We start from the raw sequence: 20,152 nt of genomic DNA, 5'->3' as shown, positions 1-20,152 counted from the left end.
TATCATCATCCTCATTAATTCATGCACAGCAGGGCTACCTATGAATGGGATTTCGTTACACGCATCAGGTTCCAGCGTGATCTGCTACCCTCTATCAAGAAGCTTTGCCACAGTGCCTGGGCTATAAAGCAGGGGTGGCCAATTCCAGTTCTCGAGAGCCACAAAAAGGCTTAGTTTTCAGGATATCCACAATGAATATGCATGAGATAGATTTGTGTGCTCTGCCTCCATTGTATACAAATAAGCATGTTTATGCATATTCATTGTGAATATCCTGATAACCAGGCCTGTTTGTGACTCTCGAGGACTAGAGTTGGCCACCTCTACTTTAAAGGAAGAAGGAAAGGAATCCCTAGGTAGGCTATAGGAGGGCTAATGATGCTGTAGCTATAATGGAGGTAGGTTTGTGTTGAGCTTGAAGCCTAGAGCAGCTGAACCAAGCTGGAAAAGCATAACACAAAAAAGGCACATATCCGAGTCATCTTGTGTTATTAGGCTCTTATTCTCCTGCTCTAGCCAAATCATGGATGGACCAGGTCTCCCAGTAAATGTTTCAGGGGCCTTCCCTCTGGGCAGATTTGGCTGAAATTTGGCATAAGTGTTAGTGCCTCAGTAAGAGATTCTCCTACCACTTTTCAGTAAAATCTGTTTATGGAGAGGACACCTCGTATGACCAAATGGACGGACAGAGACACATGGTGACAGCAATAAGATCTTTTTATTTAATTATTTATTTATTTAAAGGGTCTTTTATACCGATATTAGTCGAAACATCATATCGGTTCACATAGAACTATAGGGAGGAAATTACAAAAAACAGGGAAGTGGGTAGGGAGTATAACGAACCAATAGTAAAGCAAGGAAAGCGCAGGAACAAATCAAACAGGCGAACTTGAGAACCTAGGACAAAAGCAGTGTCAGTTCAAAGCATTATAATATTACAATTCACGGGGGATGTTAAGGGCTTTTGGGGGAAGGCTTGTTTGAAAAGCCAAGTCTTTAGTTGGGATCTGAATTTTATAATGCATGGTTCTAGCCTGAGGTGAGTCGGAAGTGAGTTCCAATGCATGGGGCCAGCAATGGAGAGTGCCCGGTTCCTAGTGGATGTGAGGTGTGCTTTCTTCAAGGAGGGCACATGGAGGGACCCTTTGTTTATGGTCCTCGTGGGCCAATTCGGGCATGTGAGGCAGAAAGGGTCGAGAAGCCAGTTGGAATTGTGGGTATATATGGCTTCATGGATAATGGTCAGGGTTTTATAGAGGATACGAGAAGGGATAGGGAGCCAGTGCAGGTCCTTAAGGATCGGGGAGATGTGGTCATATTTACATGCGTTGGAGAGGTTTCTGGCTACTGCATTCTGCAGCATTTGGAGGGATTTTATGGAGGAGTAGGGTAAACCAAGAATGAGGGAATTGCAGTAATCCATCTTGGACGCGAGTGTAGCCTGGATAACAGTACGGAAGTCACTGGCATGAAGTAATGGTTTCACATTTTTTAATACGGTAACAATCACAAGGGCAAAATCACAGTCCTACTTAATAATAATCAAACATCACAAAAGGACGTGAGAACACAGAGTCTATTCGATACAAAAATATCCTAAATTGCTTCAAAAGGGGGTATATATCAAGCTAGTAATACATTTAGCACATATTTTATTTTTTCTTTATCTTAGAATATTCATGAATCTTAAACATATAACATAAATATAACACATTTATAAATATCGTTTATTATATTTCATTAACAATTTTTTAACATAGTGCAAATACCCAACAGAATACAACTCAACATTTAACAAGAATCACATAGTATCCCATAAAATACACTCATTCATTCACCACAAACATACAGTATTAAAATCCCCACCATATTGCACATCTCCCCAAACATTACACAATGCAATGATCCCTATATATGGTAATATACATGTACATGAATAATATTATCACAACATAAAACTCTTGCAATGATATATATTTTAAATGTCTCATAAATATTCTTCACATGTTAAGTACATGCATATATCCAATCTCAAAGATTCATAATCCCATCACGGCGTGCGTCACGCGTGCCCGTCTATGTGCTTTTATTGGCTGGCGTGCCCAAATCGACGGGCGCTCAAGCCAACGAAAGAACGCTTCGGTCCGCTCGTGCCGGAGAGGGCACAGAACAGTGGGCTTTCACCTCACGCCGAGCCAGGAGAACCGGGACCTGCGCGGGGGGGACGGGACGTTTCACAATTTGGCCAAGCCAGGAAGGAAGGAAGGATTGGGGTAGATGGAGCCCTAGCTGTGGCTGCAGGTGGAGAATGTGAATACAAGGGGGAATGGATATGGAAACTTGTGCCAGACTGGACAAGTTGCTTTAATTGGTGGCCATTGTACTGCTGTTGCTGTTGCCAAGCCAGGAGAACCGGGACCTGCGCGGGGGGGACCGCTGCGAGCCGCTTTCGCCACCGGCTGCCCCCTCCAGAGGGCGGCAGAGAAGGGAAGGGGCTGAAAAGCAATAAAAGGTAAGAAAACAACAAAAAGTAATGTCGAGTCGCTTCGGGAGGAGGGGATTTTAGGTTTTTAGAGGTTTCCTTTTGGGGGAAAGTTTGCCGTCTACCATTACCCCTGCCTCTAACGCAGGGGTAAGGGTAGGCGGTAAGTTAGCAGGTTAAACGCGGGGCAAAATGGCAGGGTAAAATAGCGATAGTCGGGGCGCGCGTTACTGTATGGAGGGAATAGCTCCATACAGTAACATACATAACATACATAAGTAGCTAATTCGATCGTTTACATCTAATATACATGCCGCGGGCGGGAAGGGGTTACCCGGTGATTTAAAGAGGCGGTAAGAATGGGTTACATAGAAACATAGAAACATAGAAATGACGGCAGAAGAAGACCAAATGGCCCATCCAGTCTGCCCAGCAAGCTTCCCTCATTTCTTCTCCCATACTTATCTGTTTCTCTTAGCTCTTGGTTCTAATTCCCTTCCACCCCCGCCATTAATGTAGAGAGCGGTGATGGAGCTGCATCCAAGTGAAATATCTAGCTTGATTAGTTAGAGGTAGTAGGGGTAGTAACCGCCGCAATAAGCAAGCTACACCCATGCTTATTTGTTTTTACCCAGATTGTTATACAGCCCTTATTGGTTGTTTATCTTCTCCCCTGCCGTTGAAGCAGGGAGCTATGCTGGATATGCGTGAGGTATCAGTTTTCTTCTTCTCCCCTGCCGTTGAAGCAGAGAGCTATGCTGGATATGCATCGAAAGTGAAGTATCAGGCACATTTGGTTTGGGGTAGTAACCGCCGTAACAAGCCAGCTACTCCCCGCTTTGTGAGTGTGAATCCTTTTTTCTTCTCCCCTGCCGTTGAAGTTATGCTGGATATGCGTGAAGTATCAGTTTTTCTTTTCCCCTGCCGTTGAAGCAGAGAGCCATGCTGGATATGCGTCGAGAGTGAAGTATCAGGTACATTTGGTTTGGGGTAGTAACCGCCGTAACAAGCCAGCTACTCCCCGCTTTGTGAGTGCGAACCCTTTTTTCTTCTCCCCTGCCGTTTAAGCAGAGAGCTCTGCTGGATGTGTGAAGTAACAGTTTTTCTTTTCCCCTGCTGTTGAAGCAGAGAACTATGCTGGATATGCATTGAAAGTGAAGTATAAGAATGGAGTGATCAAGCTAGTTGAAAGGCATCAGGAATAGAGGAAGGTGGAGGTAGTAATTTGGATATTTGGTTTGGGGTAGTAACCGCCGTAACAAGCCAGCTACTCCCGTCTTTGTGAGTGCAAATCCTTTTTTCCACATTTCCTCTTGCTGTTGAAGCTTGGAGTGATGTTGGAGTCACAGTAACCATGTGTATGTTTATTGAATAAGGGTATTGTCTCCAGGCAGTAGCCATCATTCTGGCGAGTCACCCACTCTTCATTGGCGGCCTCTTGACTTTATGGATCCACAGTGTTTATCCCACGCCCCTTTGAAGTCCTTCACAGTTCTGGTCTTCACCACTTCCTCCGGAAGGGCATTCCAGGCATCCACCACCCTCTCCGTGAAGAAATACTTCCTGACATTGGTTCTGAATCTTCCTCCCTGGAGCTTGAAATCGTGACCCCTGGTTCTGCTGATTTTTTTCTTATGGTAAAGGTTTGTTGTTGCCTTTGGATCATTAAAACCTTTCAAGTATCTGAAAGTCTGTATCATATCACCTCTGCTTCTCCTTTCCTCCAGGGTGTACATATTTAGATTCTTCAATCTCTCCTCGTACGTCATGCGATGAAGATCCTCCACCTTCCTGGTCGCCCTTCTCTGTACCGCTTCCATCTTGTCTTTGTCTTTTTGTAGATATGGTCTCCAGAACTGAACACAGTACTCCAGGTGAGGCCTCACCAAGGACCTGTACAAGGGAATAATCACTTCCCTTTTCTTACTCGATATTCCTCTCTCTATGCAGCCCAGCATTCTTCTGGCTTTTGCTATCGCCTTGTCGCATTGTTTCGCAGACTTCATATCATTAGACACTATCACCCCAAGGTCCCTCTCCTGCTCCGTGCAAGTCAGCCTTTCCCCCCCCATCGAATACAGTTTGTTCGGATTTCCGCTCCCCATATGCATGACTTTGCACTTCTTGGCATTGAATCTCAGCTGCCATATCTTCGACCACTCTTCCAGTTTCCTTAGATCCCGTCTCATTCTCTCCACTCCTTCCGGCGTGTCCACTCTGTTGCTGATCTTCGTGTCATCCGCAAAAAGACAAACCTTACCTTCTATCCCGTTAAAGGGGATAGTGTATCGCGGGTTGGACTAACGCTGCCGAAAAGTGAGTAGAAAGCGGGTTAGGAGCAGGGTAACCGTGGCCCCACTTTACTGTATCGAGCTGTTAGTTTGTAGAAACCCTCTTTGAGTATAGCATTGATGTATTTTTTGAGGTTCAATTGCTGGTCAATCTGAACCCCAAGGTTCCTTGCGCAGTGCTGCAAGTGAAGAGTCTTGTAGGCGGGGTCATTTGTGAGTGAGGGATTAGTAGGAAGAAGATGGGAGATGAGGAGCAGTTCAGTTTTGGAAGTGTTTAGAGCCAGATGGAGATTGGTAAGTAAGGTATTGATGGCGGCAAGACAGAGAGCCTTGAATGGGTATGATGATTTGCACGTCATCTGCGTAGAGAAAGAATTTGAGGCCGAATTCAGATAGGAGTTTGCAAAGAGGGGTGAGGTAGATATTAAAGAGGGTAGAGGAAAGGGGGGAGCCCTGAGGGACTCCCTGGGAAAGAGCGTAGTCTGTGGACTTAGCATTGCCTATCTTCACAGTGAATTGCCTATTGTCGAGATAGGATGAGAACCACTTGAGGGCCGTGCCGGAGAGGCCAATGTCGGTTAGGCGGGAAAGGAGATGGTTGTGATTTATTGTATCAAATGCTGCCGAAATGTCCAGCAGAGCAAGGATGTAGCTGTGGCCTTGATCCATTCCCCTGAGTAGGTGGTCGGATAATAAAAGGAGGGTCTCAGTATTAAGATATTTGCGGAAGCCGAATTGGGAGGAGTGGAGTGGGTTGTTGGTTTCAAGGAAGTCTGTTAGTTGCGAGTTGACGACCTTCTCCATGATTTTTTAGATGAACGGGAGATTGGAGATAGGACGAAAGTTGGCAGGGTTCTTGGGGTCTAGTGAAGGTTTTTTGGTTTGACCACAGCATGCTTGAGCGAGTCGGGGACGATGCCTGAGGAGAGGGAGCAATTGATGATATCAGCAATGGGTTTAGAGATGGTGTCAGGTATAGTGAGGAGGGCTTTGGTTGGGATGGTATCTGAGGGGTGTGTTGCAGGTTTGATCTTTTTAAGGATTGAGAGAGGATTTAATAATGGCGTGGTCAGACCATGGGACAGGGGTATAGGAGGGCTTAGTGGAGGAGTGGATACTTGAGTTAATGAAGATGAGGTCCAGGGTGTGCCCTGCTTTGTGGGTGGGGGATGAGATTATTTGGGTAAAGCCGATGGCATCGAGTGAGCTGAGGAAGGCTTCACAGGATGAGGAGTGGTGGGTGACATCTACGTGGAGGTTGAAATCCCCCAGGATAATGGCAGGGGCATCACAGTTAATATTATTAGAAATTAATTCGATAAGGGGGGGAAGGGGGGGTGCATAAACTCGGCAGATCCGGAGTTCATGGGATTTGAAGAACCCAATCTCTAGTTTGTGTGGGGTGTCGATTTTCACAGGTTTGAGATTCATGTGCTTTTTGACAGCTAAGAGGAGGCCTCCGCCTCATTTCTTGGGTCTCGGGATGGAGAAAATATCGTAGGTGATGGTGGGAAGCTGGTTGAGAAGGACAATATCTGAATCTTTTAGCCAGGTTTCTGTGACTGTGCAGATTTCTGGCTTGCAGTTGACTAGTAAGTCATTCAGTATTACAGTTTTCTTAGATAGGGACTGAGCATTTAGAAGCACAATGGATTGGGTAGTGAGTCCTAGGAACTGAGTGAGTGGGGAAATGAGGATGGGGAGGAGGGATTTGCGCTGGGTGATAGTGCTGAATAGGGTGGGGTGATGAGCTCTGCGGGACGGGTAATGAATGTGTGGGATGGGGAGGCTTGAGTTGCTGGCCATTGTGGAGGCTGGGGAGGTATGTGAGGTGAAATAGGCAAAGGGCAGGGTGGCAGGGGAAATAAGCAATCGCAACGGTATATAGGAGTAAGTACAACAGTGGTATCACTAGTAAGTTAACAATCATAGAAATCACAGCAGTAACAGGAGTAGGTCACAGGTATCAAGAAGTCAAGAACAAAATTAGAGGGAAGCATACACTAATGGCAAGATGAAATGATAAGATGTCACAAGAAGTGGCGTGAAGTCTTGTCGTTGAGCGTGAACGCTTAGGAGTAAAGTTACCGTGTACCGGCGCCTAGTTTCACAGAGAGGGCGATCGGAAGGAGTCTGTGGTTAGCTCCTGCCGTACAACAGTGAGGCAGTGGTGGGGTGCACTAAGGGGCGCACCAAGGGGCAGGCTCCTTGGTCTCGCTCCTTAGTGCGTGCGACGCCCGGCGCGCGACGCCGTTGAGGGGGAGCTTTGTTTAAAGGGCTTGCAAGTCGCAGTCCATGGTCATCACAGCTGCTCTGGCCTCCAATAGGCTGGCAGCAATCCGGGGGGGGGGGGGGGGGGGGGGCGTGGTTCAGGCCAGGCCACCATGCGGTTTCCCAGGCGGGCAGGCAGGATGAGGAGGCCGGCTGCGGAGGGAGGGGCTCTTACCCCGAAAGAGCAGCGCTGACCGTGCGAGCCGAGCAGGTGAGCCAGAGGTGCATGCCTAAAATTGGTTTCAAAGCCATTTTCTAATTCAATAAAATGAATTAAATACAGGAAGCAATATTTAGCACTCATTGAGTAGTGTTGTGCAGTTGTATTCAAAGGTAAATTGCATGAAATCCAGCTGGAGCATTTTCAAAATGAAATCAGCTAATTATATGTTTACTTGTCATTAATTTCAGAAGACCCACATATGAACAGCAATGAACATAGTAAAACTTTACTAGTTGTTGAGCACTCTGCCAGTATAGAACTGCACAAATCACCCAGAAAAGATATATATTGAAATATATATATATATATATATATATATATATATATAAATAAATAGCAAGAGGCATCCCACATAAAATAGTGCAGAAGTGAGATGACATTGATTATGAATTTTCACAACGAGAGCTTAAGGCGCTTACTTTATAGGGTGCATATGTCCGTAGTCTGCGTATATGCATGGATCTGAGAAAAAAGAAATCCCTGACAGAATCCTCAGTCCATCCTTGTCTTGTCCTGAAAATATGGTTTGGATAGAACAATAAAAAAAAATGCTTAGGGGGACATTTCACACACACAAATTTGGCAATCTCATAAGCTTTCTTTTCCTTCAGGAAGTAGGCTAGAAAAGCAAAATATAAGCCAACAGAATGAGAACAAAAAATTAAAGGCACATGCAGAGCGTATTAGGATAAAATGCAGTAAGCTTGAGTTTAATAAAAATAACAAAATGTGCAAGAATGCAGAAGGTGTAAATATTTCCACATTACAACTGATACACAAGTATACTTTGTAGAATTGTCTTGTTTTGCATGGGTTACTGTTTTATTGCTGAAGAATCTAAAATTCAATAAGTAATTGTGAAACCAAATGCTTTGCTAACGAGTTTTGTGTAGACATGTCACATCATACTTTGCAAGTTCCAAATCAGAGAGAATAACAGTGTGCCCCATCACTCTCGGGAGCTTAGTAAAAAGCTAGAGCTCTCCAGGTTTTGTGAGGAACATTTCAACTTTAAGTGGAATGCAGGGAAAACATTTTTATTTTGTTTGGTTTTAGAGCATACTAGACCAAAAGCATGAAATTAAATTTTGTCTTAGTTTTGGTGGTTTCCCCATCGCTTTCAAATGATAGGAAATCCCTACACGTCACTAATATTTTATTATTTTATTTATTTATCACCCAACCTAGGGCTGAAGGTAGTGCACATAAGAAAGCATATAAAAGAAAACTTTAATCATTATCTGCAGTTCAACTTTAGTAGGCCAAATTCATCTGTAAAATGGATCCGCAGCCTGTCAAGAAGCCGCCCTGTGCAAGCACACGTGCAGTCACAGGTTAATATGGCATCAAGTTAGGTGCAGAAGAGCTGCAGGAATCATTTCTTTTCTGTCCTAGTTCCAGTGGGTAGATAAAAGCCCCTGTTCTTATCAGTAGGTTGAAACAGAAATGGGGTGGTCAAGTGCCACAGATGACTGATTCTTCCAAAGAGAGTAAAACATTTTAATATGCTGTATTAATAATTCTCAAATTATTAAACACTGCCCTGACATTAAATGCAGTTTGTCCTCTCTCTCTCTTTTTAGGTGATTGAAGACAACACAGGTGTTCGCCGGGTGGTGGTGACACCACAGTCTCCTGAATGCTATCCTCCAAGCTATCCCTCGGCAATTTCACCAACTCACCACTTACCTCCGTATCTTACGCACCATCCACATTTCATCCACAACTCGCACACGGCTTTCTATCCACCGGTCACTGGGCCTGGAGATATCCCACCTCAGTTTTTCCCACAGCACCATCTTCCCCCAACAATCTATGGAGAGCAAGGTGAGCAGAAGGGATAGTACAACATTAATGTTACTGCTTGGAGTAACCTGCATGCTCCAGGACACAACTTCATGCAGCAAAACTTCCAGCAGTACATATCAGACATCATGATAATGTTTGTGGTCTGTCAAAAGCAGATCTTTTATGCTCGATCCCACACCTTTTGCATGTTACAAAAGTGCCACGAGAACCATTATCCCTGATGGTAATCGGGATCTAAATTGGATCAAAGTAGAGATAAAAATAGTGTTCTTTTTGTCTCCGTTATCATGAAGGGGAGTAAACTGTGTATCTAAAATATCCAAAACTCCACCCAAGCCTAAAATCTGACAAGTCGCACATTACCTGATCTCAACATGACTGACCTCTGTCCTTGAATTTACTGACCCAAAGCCAATGGCCAGTTTTGTTTTGTTTTTAACTACTGACATCAGTGCAAGACTCAGGCAGAACATTTCTTTTTAAGTGGGAACCTGATGAGTGTAACCTGATGAGCCAGAAACCTATAATGCAGTATGCAAATGCTGAAATTAATTCCTTATCTCTTATCTGTGCTTCTGCCTGCCGTTTGAAGTACTATAAAAGCAAAGCTTGTCGAGAACTTCACTGAAATATACTGCATAAATCCAAATTATAATTATCATTACACCCTGTTCTGGAAAACTTTTAATTGTGGATAGCTGTGATCCAAACACTTCATACTCGTTAGTAATAGATAACTGAGTCTTTTGAAGGCAGCACAGTCTTTTACTAACCTTGCCAGTGGCTTTCCCAGACATATCAAAGATTCCTCACCTTGGGATCTAGCTAAAGTTTTGTCTAAAGATGTCACATCTCCTTTGAAACCGTTCATTGTTTATCTGAGGCATATGTAAGTTCCCTAAGCTTGCAAATAACTTCTCAATTATTGGAGAACTGTACTTATACTTGTTCTGCAGCAAAACAGCACCAATCTCTTTAAAAAAAAAAAAAAAAGTGAGGCATGTATAAACCAAGCATACATCCGTTTTACAAAATCCCTGCTATAGTTTCTCCAGTGTTCTCCAAAATGTAATCTTGCCTTGAATAAAGATTACAAGTAATTGTACAGACCCTCCAGGTTCAGTCTTTGCTTTCTGTTCTGTATCAGTAGGAAAGTAACTGTAATTGATAACACTATTAAACAATGGGGCTTTCAATCCAAGGAAAAGCATAAAGACTTTTTATATCCTGGCAAGAACTGAACAGTTTAAACTGGGTTGCCAGGGTCTTTGTCATTGGTGTCTGAAGTCTACATTCCAAGGCTGTGTTGTAGAAGGATAAAGGGATGGTAAAATCCTTGATAATCTTGTTGATCAAATCATGGTGTTTAATCGATCACCTAGTTTGGAGGGTCAGGAATACATAAAGTATTTGACTAAATTGTTCAGGATTTTTGATCCATGGCACAAACACAGGCTTAAAACAGGCATTTTAAGAGTATATTTGAAGAATCCAGCACAAAGTTTTAGCATTCAGTTTGTAAACTGGACTACAGATTAATATACTATATGTAAAATTAGCCTCAAGGAAGAAACATAGTCATTAATATCAGTCATAATTGTCTGCTGTTTAACATTGACTTTTCCTAAGGCATATGTTGCCTGATTGCAGTGCACCTGTTTTATTCAATAATAAGATTGATGCAACAGCTTCCTCTGCTAGACTGGCAGCTAACGAAGTAGGTCGTAAAAAGATTCACCTCAGGCTAATAGTTGTTATGGCTAATTTGTTGGCATGATATAACCTACTCTGAATGTGTTACAGGTTATATATAATAAACTCAGATGTACATCAAAATGATTGCATCCGGTATGACTTTATTTTCTTTTTCCATACTCTGCGTGTTTGATTTAGGAATGTAATCTCTTGTGCTGCAAAAATAATCTGAGTGAAGTATTACATCGGTTTGTTCCATGTAAGGCCCAGATTTGCAGTATGTTGGAGAGCCCTTCCTGTTCCTCTAAATGACAGGCAAAATATTGTGTTGGGACAACTTGCTGATAGAATTTAAGCAGCATAATTAAATTCTATTATTGGGTCATGCAACATGCAGATTATATCTGAAATGCGTGACAAATACAGACTGCTGCAGAACAAATGAATTACCGTCAGTTGTAATTGTGTTTATCTAGAAGAAATGTAATTGAACTTTTAGTTTTGATAGAAGTTAAAAATATTTATTATAGTATTAGAAAGTAAAACATTCTGTTAAAACCTATGACCCTGATTTAAGTCCATATTGCTCACAGTCAGAGTGGTCAATTCTTCCACTTCTGGTACGACAGTTTCCTTTGTTTTTGGGGACGTACGATATATAGGTTTGAATTAGGCTAGCTGTTTTTCTGTCTTATCTAGCACACCAATGTATTATCCTAGGTAAAGGCTATCCCAGAACATAAAAATTCATTGGATAGTCTAATGTTTTTAAGGTATTTACTATTTAAAGATATTCAGAATGAACTGTGCCAAGGGTTTTATATTCACCTGGATAAAGGCAAGCGTGCATCCTGCTGACACCTTCTGTCTCTTTCAGAAATGATACCGGTCTTTCGAATGTCCAGCTACATCACACAGGAGGATCAGTACAGCAAGCCACCGCAAAAGAAACTGAAAGATCGGCAGATAGACCGCCAGAACCGCCTTAATAGCCCTCCCTCTTCCATCTACAAGAACCACTTGAGCTGTGTGACTGTGTATAATGGCTATGGGAAGACTCATATTGGGGGAAACAGTGGAGGAGGTGGAGGGCCGGGAATTAAGAAGATGGAGCGCAGGCCCAGAGGCAGTCCCAAGTCCAACGAGCAAGATTCGACAGGTAATCTTTTCCACAAAGCTTTGAATTGAAATGTCATATTCTGCAAACACCCCCCCCCCCCCCCACCCCCCTTATTTTTGGTCATCTTTTTCTTTCTTAATCATGCACATGTACTTGGAGAATTTTCAGATTCATTATAAGGAAAGATGGACTAGAAAGTCTGTACATTATGTGCTGGTAAAGTAGATAGTTTTATAGATAAACAGTAGTCTTGCATGTAAAATCTGAGCTCTGCCATCTGTAAATTGAAATACTGACGGTTTTGAAAACACAATACTTGAATACTTTGAAAGGTAGGCTACACTGCGGTGGCAGCACATGGTTGAGGCGATGTTGCCAGGAGAGCATGTTCCTGCCTTTACTCAACACAAACCAAGTCTAGATTCTTTAGTGTCCAGTAGATCATCTTGAGATGGAACAAACATACTAGGACTAATAAGTATGTTAGTATATTCACAGTTTTAAAAGCCAGTCATATGTAGACTTTGGTCAAATGAAAGCTCTGCTTATACTAAATATCTTTGAGAAATGAATGCAAACCATCATCTTTCTGAGAAAGAGACTGAAAGACTGTCATCGAATGAAAGGTAGCATTGACCTAGTGCCAGGTGGGGAAACCATTCAATTTCTGAGCTTCACTTCTACTCTTCAGACCATCTGATATTGGAGATGCCTTGGAGGGCAACATTAACAGGCCCTTGGGTTGGGGGGTAGGGGGAATGGGCTCTCAGCCATTGCACAACAGTGACATCCAGTGGCCAAAATCAAGTACACCTTTACCAGTTTGCAGAAGGAACTATAATCCATGGGCTCTGACCAAGGACTGTTGCTGTAATGGCTGGGCAAGATGATACGAGAGTTGTATAAAAAGGAGAAAAACCCCTGGGTAGTTGTGAACGAGGGCTTGCTGTGCTGTAGCCTTCTTGACGGTCAGGCCACAAAAGGAAAAAAAAAAAGAGGAGGAGAGTAAATCGGCTTCTGCCTAAATCAATATGGTAAGCATACTTTAGCTTCATTTGTCTACCAGATGGTGCACAAGTCTAGCGACACTTTTGATTTATTTTATGAATCAGGAAAAGATGCTGAGAGGCTGGCAGCAAACTTAAGCACATGTTCTAAAAACTCCTTGCAAGTACAACTTCAAAGATTAGTTATCTACATAAAAAGAAGCACTGAAAATATGTTTAAAGTTCATAAACTTTTCTCATCTTATATTGATTACTACAAAAAAAAAAAAATCAGATGAAGGCCGAGTAGAGCATGGCACTCTCAGGGTAGTGGGAAGCTGCATTACCTGAAGATTGACAAAGCACTGCTGTCTTCACATTTTTATTTAGTTTTAAATTTCATTCCATTTTGTTTTATTGGCAAGAGTTTTATACTGGTCCTTTGTATAGCGCTTTAGTAGAAGAGAAATTCTCAGATACTTTCTGAGGCACCAGTTGGCTATGGCAAACCTCATAAATGATTATCAGGTAAATGAGAATAGGTTTTTGGCAGATCTAGGATTGCAGCACATCTGGTGCAAAACTAGAGTTTTCACATCTCACATGCTATAGTAAAGGTTCATTGTTAAGTAGTTGAAAATTACATTATGACTTTATTTTACCATCATAACATTCTTAAAACGAGAAAATTCCCTGCATGAATGAGTTTTAAAAACTGAAGGGTAATTCCGTAATAGTTAAACAGCGCAAGCGGGTTTTATTTGGGAAAAGTTTTGTGAGTAATTCTTATCTGGATATTCAGTGGGACTTGCTGGAATAAGTCTGCAGCTGAATAAAGCCAGATAAAGTTACACACATAACTTAACCAGGATACATTTAGGACAGATGGTTTGAAGCTTGTACCTTTAGTTGGACAACACTCAATATCTGCATTCTTCCATTACGTCCACTTTGTGCACGTAATATTAATCTGCTCAGCAGGAGGGTAATATTCAAATCTTGGCTTTTTTTCTAGCTATCTCTAAAAGTTAGTAGGACAGAAGTCTTTGAATATCCACCTCGGTGGTTCTTATGGGGGCATGTTAGGGTCACATGACCTTAGGCCACTCTCAGTAATTATCTGCTTGGAAATGAAACTTATGGCTGAGTAGACCATTTCAGGATGTAGGTTCTTCACTGTTAATTGGAAGGACTTGTGGCGTTCAGGCACAATAGTCACAGGATGAGATGAGCATTACCATTAGCAACCATTCATGCCTAGAAAGGGCATTAATGCCTTCAGTCTCAGATTTCTTCTCCGACTTTCAGCAGCTGAAGTTATAACTCAGCTGAGATAGCACAGATGTGACAGAAGATTAAAAATCAAATATGGAGTTCCTCCCAAAAAAAAAAAAAAAAAAAAAGAAAGTGACCATATGGGCGATGCAATAGTAGGATCATTTTTACAGAGGTACTGGAAAAGTATGCTGTAGAATTCTTGCCCAATAACCAGTGGGTACTATAGTGGTTATTAGGCTCTGTCTTTTGGAAAAAAAGCTAACCAGAAAGAGACATTTAAGCAATAGTGGGCTCCATAAGTACGTACAGAACATCTCAGTACCCAGATATGTCTGGCAGGAGATGTTTGCCATTATTTTCTATGTCCATATTTAACTGGCTGAAGCCAGCTGAAGTAATGCATCTTTTAAGGTGTCTTCCTTTTTTGGTGTGGCTGTGTCCGCCTGCTCCTCTAGACTTCCTGTTCAGTCAGAAGCAGCTTCTCTTAGGCCAGGGTGCACTGAGCCGCCTTTTGCAGCTACCTATTGGATTTTCCTCTTATTTTTTCTTATCTCCTCTTCCAGCTCACTTAGCCCAGTGATCGCAGCGACAGTCTTCAGCTTGGGGGGGTGGGTGGGGAGAGGGCTGGGCCATGCACCAGGGATCCTTCCTGGTCACTAGGGATCACTGTTCTGTGATGACTGGTAGTCCTTCCCAAGCACCCCCCCCCCCTCCCCGAAGGAGTCCTGAACGTTACCTCTGCAGCATCCCTAGCCTCCGCTAACTTTGGGAGTGGTTGTGGCACATGGCAGTGCACAGCCCTGCCACCAAGCCAAGAGGCCTGCCTGTCTGACATTGTTTTGTGTTCTTAGACATGTTTCATCCTGCGCAGTGTAAGAATTGTTACATTTTTGTTATGCTCTTTTTGGGGTGCATTTCCCCCCCCCCCCCCCCCCCCCCCCCCCCCCCCCCCCCCCCGGGAATAAAAGGCACATTTTTATTGATCTGCAGTTGGTACCTTACTGTGACTCTTTTTACAGCCCTGGTAAAGTTCCTGAAACCACACCTGTGCTGTGGTGACAATAACTTCCTTTGTTTCAGAACGTTAATAGGGTTTGGAATGTGAAGGCCTGAGACAAAGGCTTTCTTTTTTATTTTTGGTCGGAATATGTTATCCTTTCCATTGACTGCAGTAGTGTGAATGACTGACTGCAGTTTAAAGTAGAAAAGGAAAACCGACTTTCACTATTTCAGGAAACCAAATTTCATGATTTAGGACATTTTGAAATTTAAGGACCTGGTATAAATGTACTTTGGCCACTTGTCAGTTTGTTCGCCGCATGGTTGGAGAGAAAGCAATTAAAACTAACGTTGAATTCTGAAAATTTTTCGGGACGAGGTTTAAGAAGCTCAGCGTTGGTGAACAGATGCGATCAGTTCCCAACTCACTGCACTGCAAATGCATCTAGTTCAGCAGCTGCAACAACCGTCTTTTGACTGAAAAGGACGGACTATGGTTCCTCTTGGAATTGGTACAGATGTACAATTCAGCCAGCTAGTAGGTGTTACTGCAGTAGCTGGGATTCCCTCCCATGCAAGAACCCTAAATGCTGCCTTTACAACAAACCCAGTCCTGGTCAGCCCAAGGAGCAAATGACCAAGTCTGGAAATCAAAACTAGTCATGGTCACTAGACAGTCTGGACAACCTCTCCGTACCCTCAGTCAGTAACAGAGTAACATAGTGAGGTAGATGTTAAAAAAAAGTACACCGGATTTTATAAGATACGCGCGTAGCCTGTAAAATCCGGGGTCGGCGCACACAAGGCTGTGCAAAATCGGCAGCCTGCGCGCGCCGAGCAGCCTGCCTCCGTTCCCTCCGCGTCCCCTCACCTTCCCCTCCTTTCCCCTATCTACCCCACCCCCCAGCCCTACCTAAATCCCCCCCTATCTTTTGTTGTGCAGGTTACGCCTGCTTGAATAACTTGCATCCCCCGGCACAGGCCGCAGTGCCGGGGGACTCGGGACCGCCCTCCCGGCCCGCCCCCAAACCATCGGCCCGCCCCCCCCAGACCCACCCCCCCCGGACCCGCCCCCAAACTATCAGCACGCCCCCCCCCCCAGACACACCCCGAACACGCCCCCTCCCGTCCCTTTTACGAAGCCCTGGGACTTACACGGTCCCGGGGCTTTGCGCGCGCCGGCGGCCTATGCAAAATAGGCCGCCGGCGCGCAGGGCTTTTAAAATCTAGCCCAGTATGTATAATGGCAGACAAAGACCGAAATGACCTATCCAGTCCACCAGCAAGGTGGTAAGGGCTGTAACTGCCACTCTATATGATATGGATTATTTCATACTGTATCCCTTAGTGCCAGATAGAACAACAATTTTTATAGCTAAATCTCACAAAGCCAATATTTTTAAAAACTATACAATTTGTTCTGTGAGCAGCTGTTTCATTTGCAGTGTACTTCAGTTTGCTACTTCTAGTATCATTAAATGTGCCAACATAATTGCTTATTTACTCAGTCTAAATGAACCCAGAGACCTGTTTTGCTATGTGTAAAACAATGTTTTTCCTTGTCTGTCCTTATGCTTCGAAGCATAGTGAAAAGGTAGATCATTCAAGATAGATGTTATGGTCGAAGCTGCTTCACGGTTGGTTAAAGTCTCAATAGTTTTTGGAGACCCTAAACCATATCTGCATTTCAGATAACAATATGTAAATTAATGGCATTCTTAGATCAAATTACATGAATGCACTTATGCATATTCACTGTAGATTATGTTAAAAATCTGATCTTGTCTGACTGTTGAGTGACAGAATTTATTTCATCCATTAAGGTTGATATGTATGTGATTAATCAAGTTCTTTTTGCAAGCTCAATTAAGAAAATACTGTATGTAATTTGTTAGCTGCTTTAGATAGTATTCTTTACTAAAAGATGGTGTTTTATTCTGTGGCTGTAAGTTTATTTTGTATTACTTTTATTTTTGTATGATTTTTTAGTTCTTTGTTTGGAAGTCATCATTCTCATTGCTAAGTGTAGGTCTTTTATGTTTTATGATTTATCTACTTAAGAGGGATACAATAAATTTTAAATTAAAAAGGATAAATAGAAAATTAAAATATAGTATAAAATAAAGTACAGGAAGGTCACAAAGGGGTCATGATCTGAAGTTGCCAAGAAGAAGAGGAACCATAAGAAAATACCTCCTTACTAACCCCTAGATTCATCAAAATACATTAACGCATTGATAACGCCCGTGTTGAGAAAAGGGGGCATGTTTAGGAAAGTTAGAATTACCGCACAGCCTAACACCTGGAAAAAAGGTGTAGTTATTTCCGGCGTTAAATCCGTGCGATAGAATGCGTTATGCTATCACGCGGTGCAATGTTGCCCCTCATTTTACCAAATCCCACCCAAACTCCTCCCTGATCCCACGCCTCCAAAAAATGTGCATTTGCGCCATGCGTTATTGTTCTTAACGCATGCGTTAATGCCAGAACGCATTTTGATGAATGACCCTATAAAAGAGGTGAACACTCGAGACTCCTCATATCCACACTGTCATGGGGCAAGAAGAAACATTTTTTTTTGTTTGTTTTTAAGCTTTCATGTTATATGCTGGCCTCTAACAAATCTTCGCGTTGTCCATTATGTATGTATTTTATTCATATTCAATCATGCATTCACATTTAGAATACAAATAAGTAGTTAGTATTATGATTAATGGAAATACAAATACCAGGTTCATTCATTTTAAATGGAATTGTTTTTTTTGGCAAGGGGGGGCCTGGCTGTTTCCTCTGAGTTTCCAACTCAGTTGGAACCAAAGCAGGGATCTGGAGCTCCTGAATGTTTTCAACTCTCTCTTGATTCCCCCCCTCCCAAATTAGCAAGCCCATCATAGCTAGTGTCTTTGTCCAGGGCCCATGCACAGAGTTCCCTTCCAGATCCCTGCAGTCATGGGCCTTGAATCCAGTCAGCAGGGGTCACTGTTGTGTCCTGGGACTCCTTTCCCCAACCTGGGAATTGACCCAAGGATTCCTCTTCACTGAGCTATGAGGCTGTCACCTGTATGGAATGTAATATCATTTCTAATACCTCAATTTTTATTGTTAGTATTTTCATCTTCTAAATTCTGTTCTAAGAGCAGGCAAGGGTGATGAGTAGCGCTAGAGCAGTGTAGGTGGTCAAACATGTATGACTGATAGCTGGGAGATATCCTTAGAACGCTATAGACAAGAGACAAGTGGATGGATTGTGTGGGCCAAATGGTCCTTATCTGCCAACCTCTACCATGAGGTTGATATTCAGAAGGGTTTGTCTGGCTGACTCCCGAGCAGCCAAACTTTAACCGGGTAAGTCATTACCCGGTTAAAATATAGCTGGATAAGGAAGAGGCAGCATGGGGGCGAATTGGGAATGCGGCTTAAGTTTATTCAGCAAACGCTGATATTCATGCTGGCTGTAGAAAGTTATTTGACCAACTAGATAATAAATACAAAAAAAGTGGACTGAGTAGGGCCCAATTACCATCTCCCCACCCAAGTTTTAAAAATAAACTTAGCAGGCCAACCGTGCCCCAGTGCCGTTCCCTCCTACCCCCAAGAGAAAACAAAGTAGCAGGCAGAGCTTTCGGATTCTACCCCCACAATTCCCCTAACTCAAAAAATTATGCGGCAACAAATAACTTCTCTCAAACCCCTCCGTCCCCTACCCCCCAAGTGCCAAGGAACCCCAGTGAGGAGAGGAGAGGCTCTTGCCTTTTTCTGCTGGACCACAGTTTAAAAGCCAGTGACAGCTGTCAGTGAAGACACCAATGTTAAAATTGTGATGTGGATTGTGTGTGTGTGTTTTGTGTGAACCGCCGAGAGCTGATGATCAAATGAGTTATGCCTATTTTTTTTTTTTTTTAAATAACCAATCAGTGGGCAAGTGAAGTGAATAAATGAATGTTAAATGCTGGTACTACTGAGACCTGATATTTAGATGGCAGTGAGAGCCTCCTCTTCTCCCACGGGGGTTCCTCGGCAGTTATTTGTTTTGGGTTTTATTTTGGGGGGGGCGAGGTATGGCATGGGATATGAATATGATTCTTCACAATTTTTGTGTTAGGGGAAAAGGGGCAATCAGGCAGATCCACCCACCATTTAGTTTTTTGTCTTGGGGAGGTGAGGGAGGGAAGGGTGTCGAGCTGTTGCTTACCTGCTGCTACATTTTTTTTTTTTTTTTTTTTTAAACGGGTGGGAAGTGAGGGGGGGCGATCAGGCCCTGCTATATCTTTCTAATAATCAGTATCCCAGTGAATGTCAACAGTACTTGGATAACTATATCTGGGTAACTTTAGCGACAATATTCTGCGGCACTTTTACCCGAATAAGTTTCGCTAAGTATTCGGTTAAAGATATCAGAGTCACTTTTTCCGGATGACTTCTCTGCTCGCCGGCTTAGTGAATATTGACCTATATGTTTCTGTGCCACTATGTGATTACGCGAACATATCCGCAATTATGTAATACAGGGAACATATCCACTGGAAAAAGGGCTCTTATGTGGTTTGGAACGACATGTACTGCAATATCTGTAGCTATTTCTTATGTTCCAAGAAATGTGCACAACCTACAAAAAAAATCTAGTTTTCTCCAACACCAGTAAGACCTATAGAAATCTGTACTATGGCATCAGACTCCTAAACCCTGATGGCTAGCATCATGCTGATTTTCATTTTTGTGTTGCCTTTATGAACATAGATCATGTTCATATTTCAGAATGTGAAGAAAGAAATTCATCTGAGATGGAAAAACTCTGTCATACTTTCATATCTGACTCATAGACCCAAATAATGCCTAAGCTGTTCCCAAGACCTGATTTGACCAGTCAGAGCACAGGATTCCCCGAGCCTGTTTTTATAATTAGCATTTCGCTTTGACAACCTCAGGCACTGGTAGAGCTGCATAGTTGACCTTCATCTAAGAACAGAGTGCAAAATACCACATAATTCAGACAAA

At 42.9% G+C, this 20,152-nt stretch overlaps 1 protein-coding gene across 3 annotated transcripts in view; it reads left to right on the top strand.

Annotated features, from left to right (window-relative positions):
• The window catches only part of FNDC3B (fibronectin type III domain containing 3B), a 679,078-nt gene that overhangs the window by 445,117 nt on the left and 213,809 nt on the right, over positions 1–20,152 (top strand). For all 3 annotated transcript variants that reach the window (XM_029615068.1, XM_029615066.1, XM_029615067.1), the window contains exons 5-6: positions 8,854–9,097; positions 11,652–11,933. In XM_029615068.1, coding sequence (XP_029470928.1) covers positions 8,854–9,097; positions 11,652–11,933 — 526 coding nt within the window. The remainder of the gene's footprint in view (positions 1–8,853; positions 9,098–11,651; positions 11,934–20,152) is intronic.

This window comes from Rhinatrema bivittatum, chromosome 9 (assembly GCF_901001135.1).
Source record: "Rhinatrema bivittatum chromosome 9, aRhiBiv1.1, whole genome shotgun sequence".
Lineage (NCBI taxonomy): Eukaryota > Metazoa > Chordata > Amphibia > Gymnophiona > Rhinatrematidae > Rhinatrema > Rhinatrema bivittatum.
The sequence above is the reverse complement of the archived record's forward strand: the minus strand, read 5'-3'. Positions and strand labels throughout refer to the sequence as shown.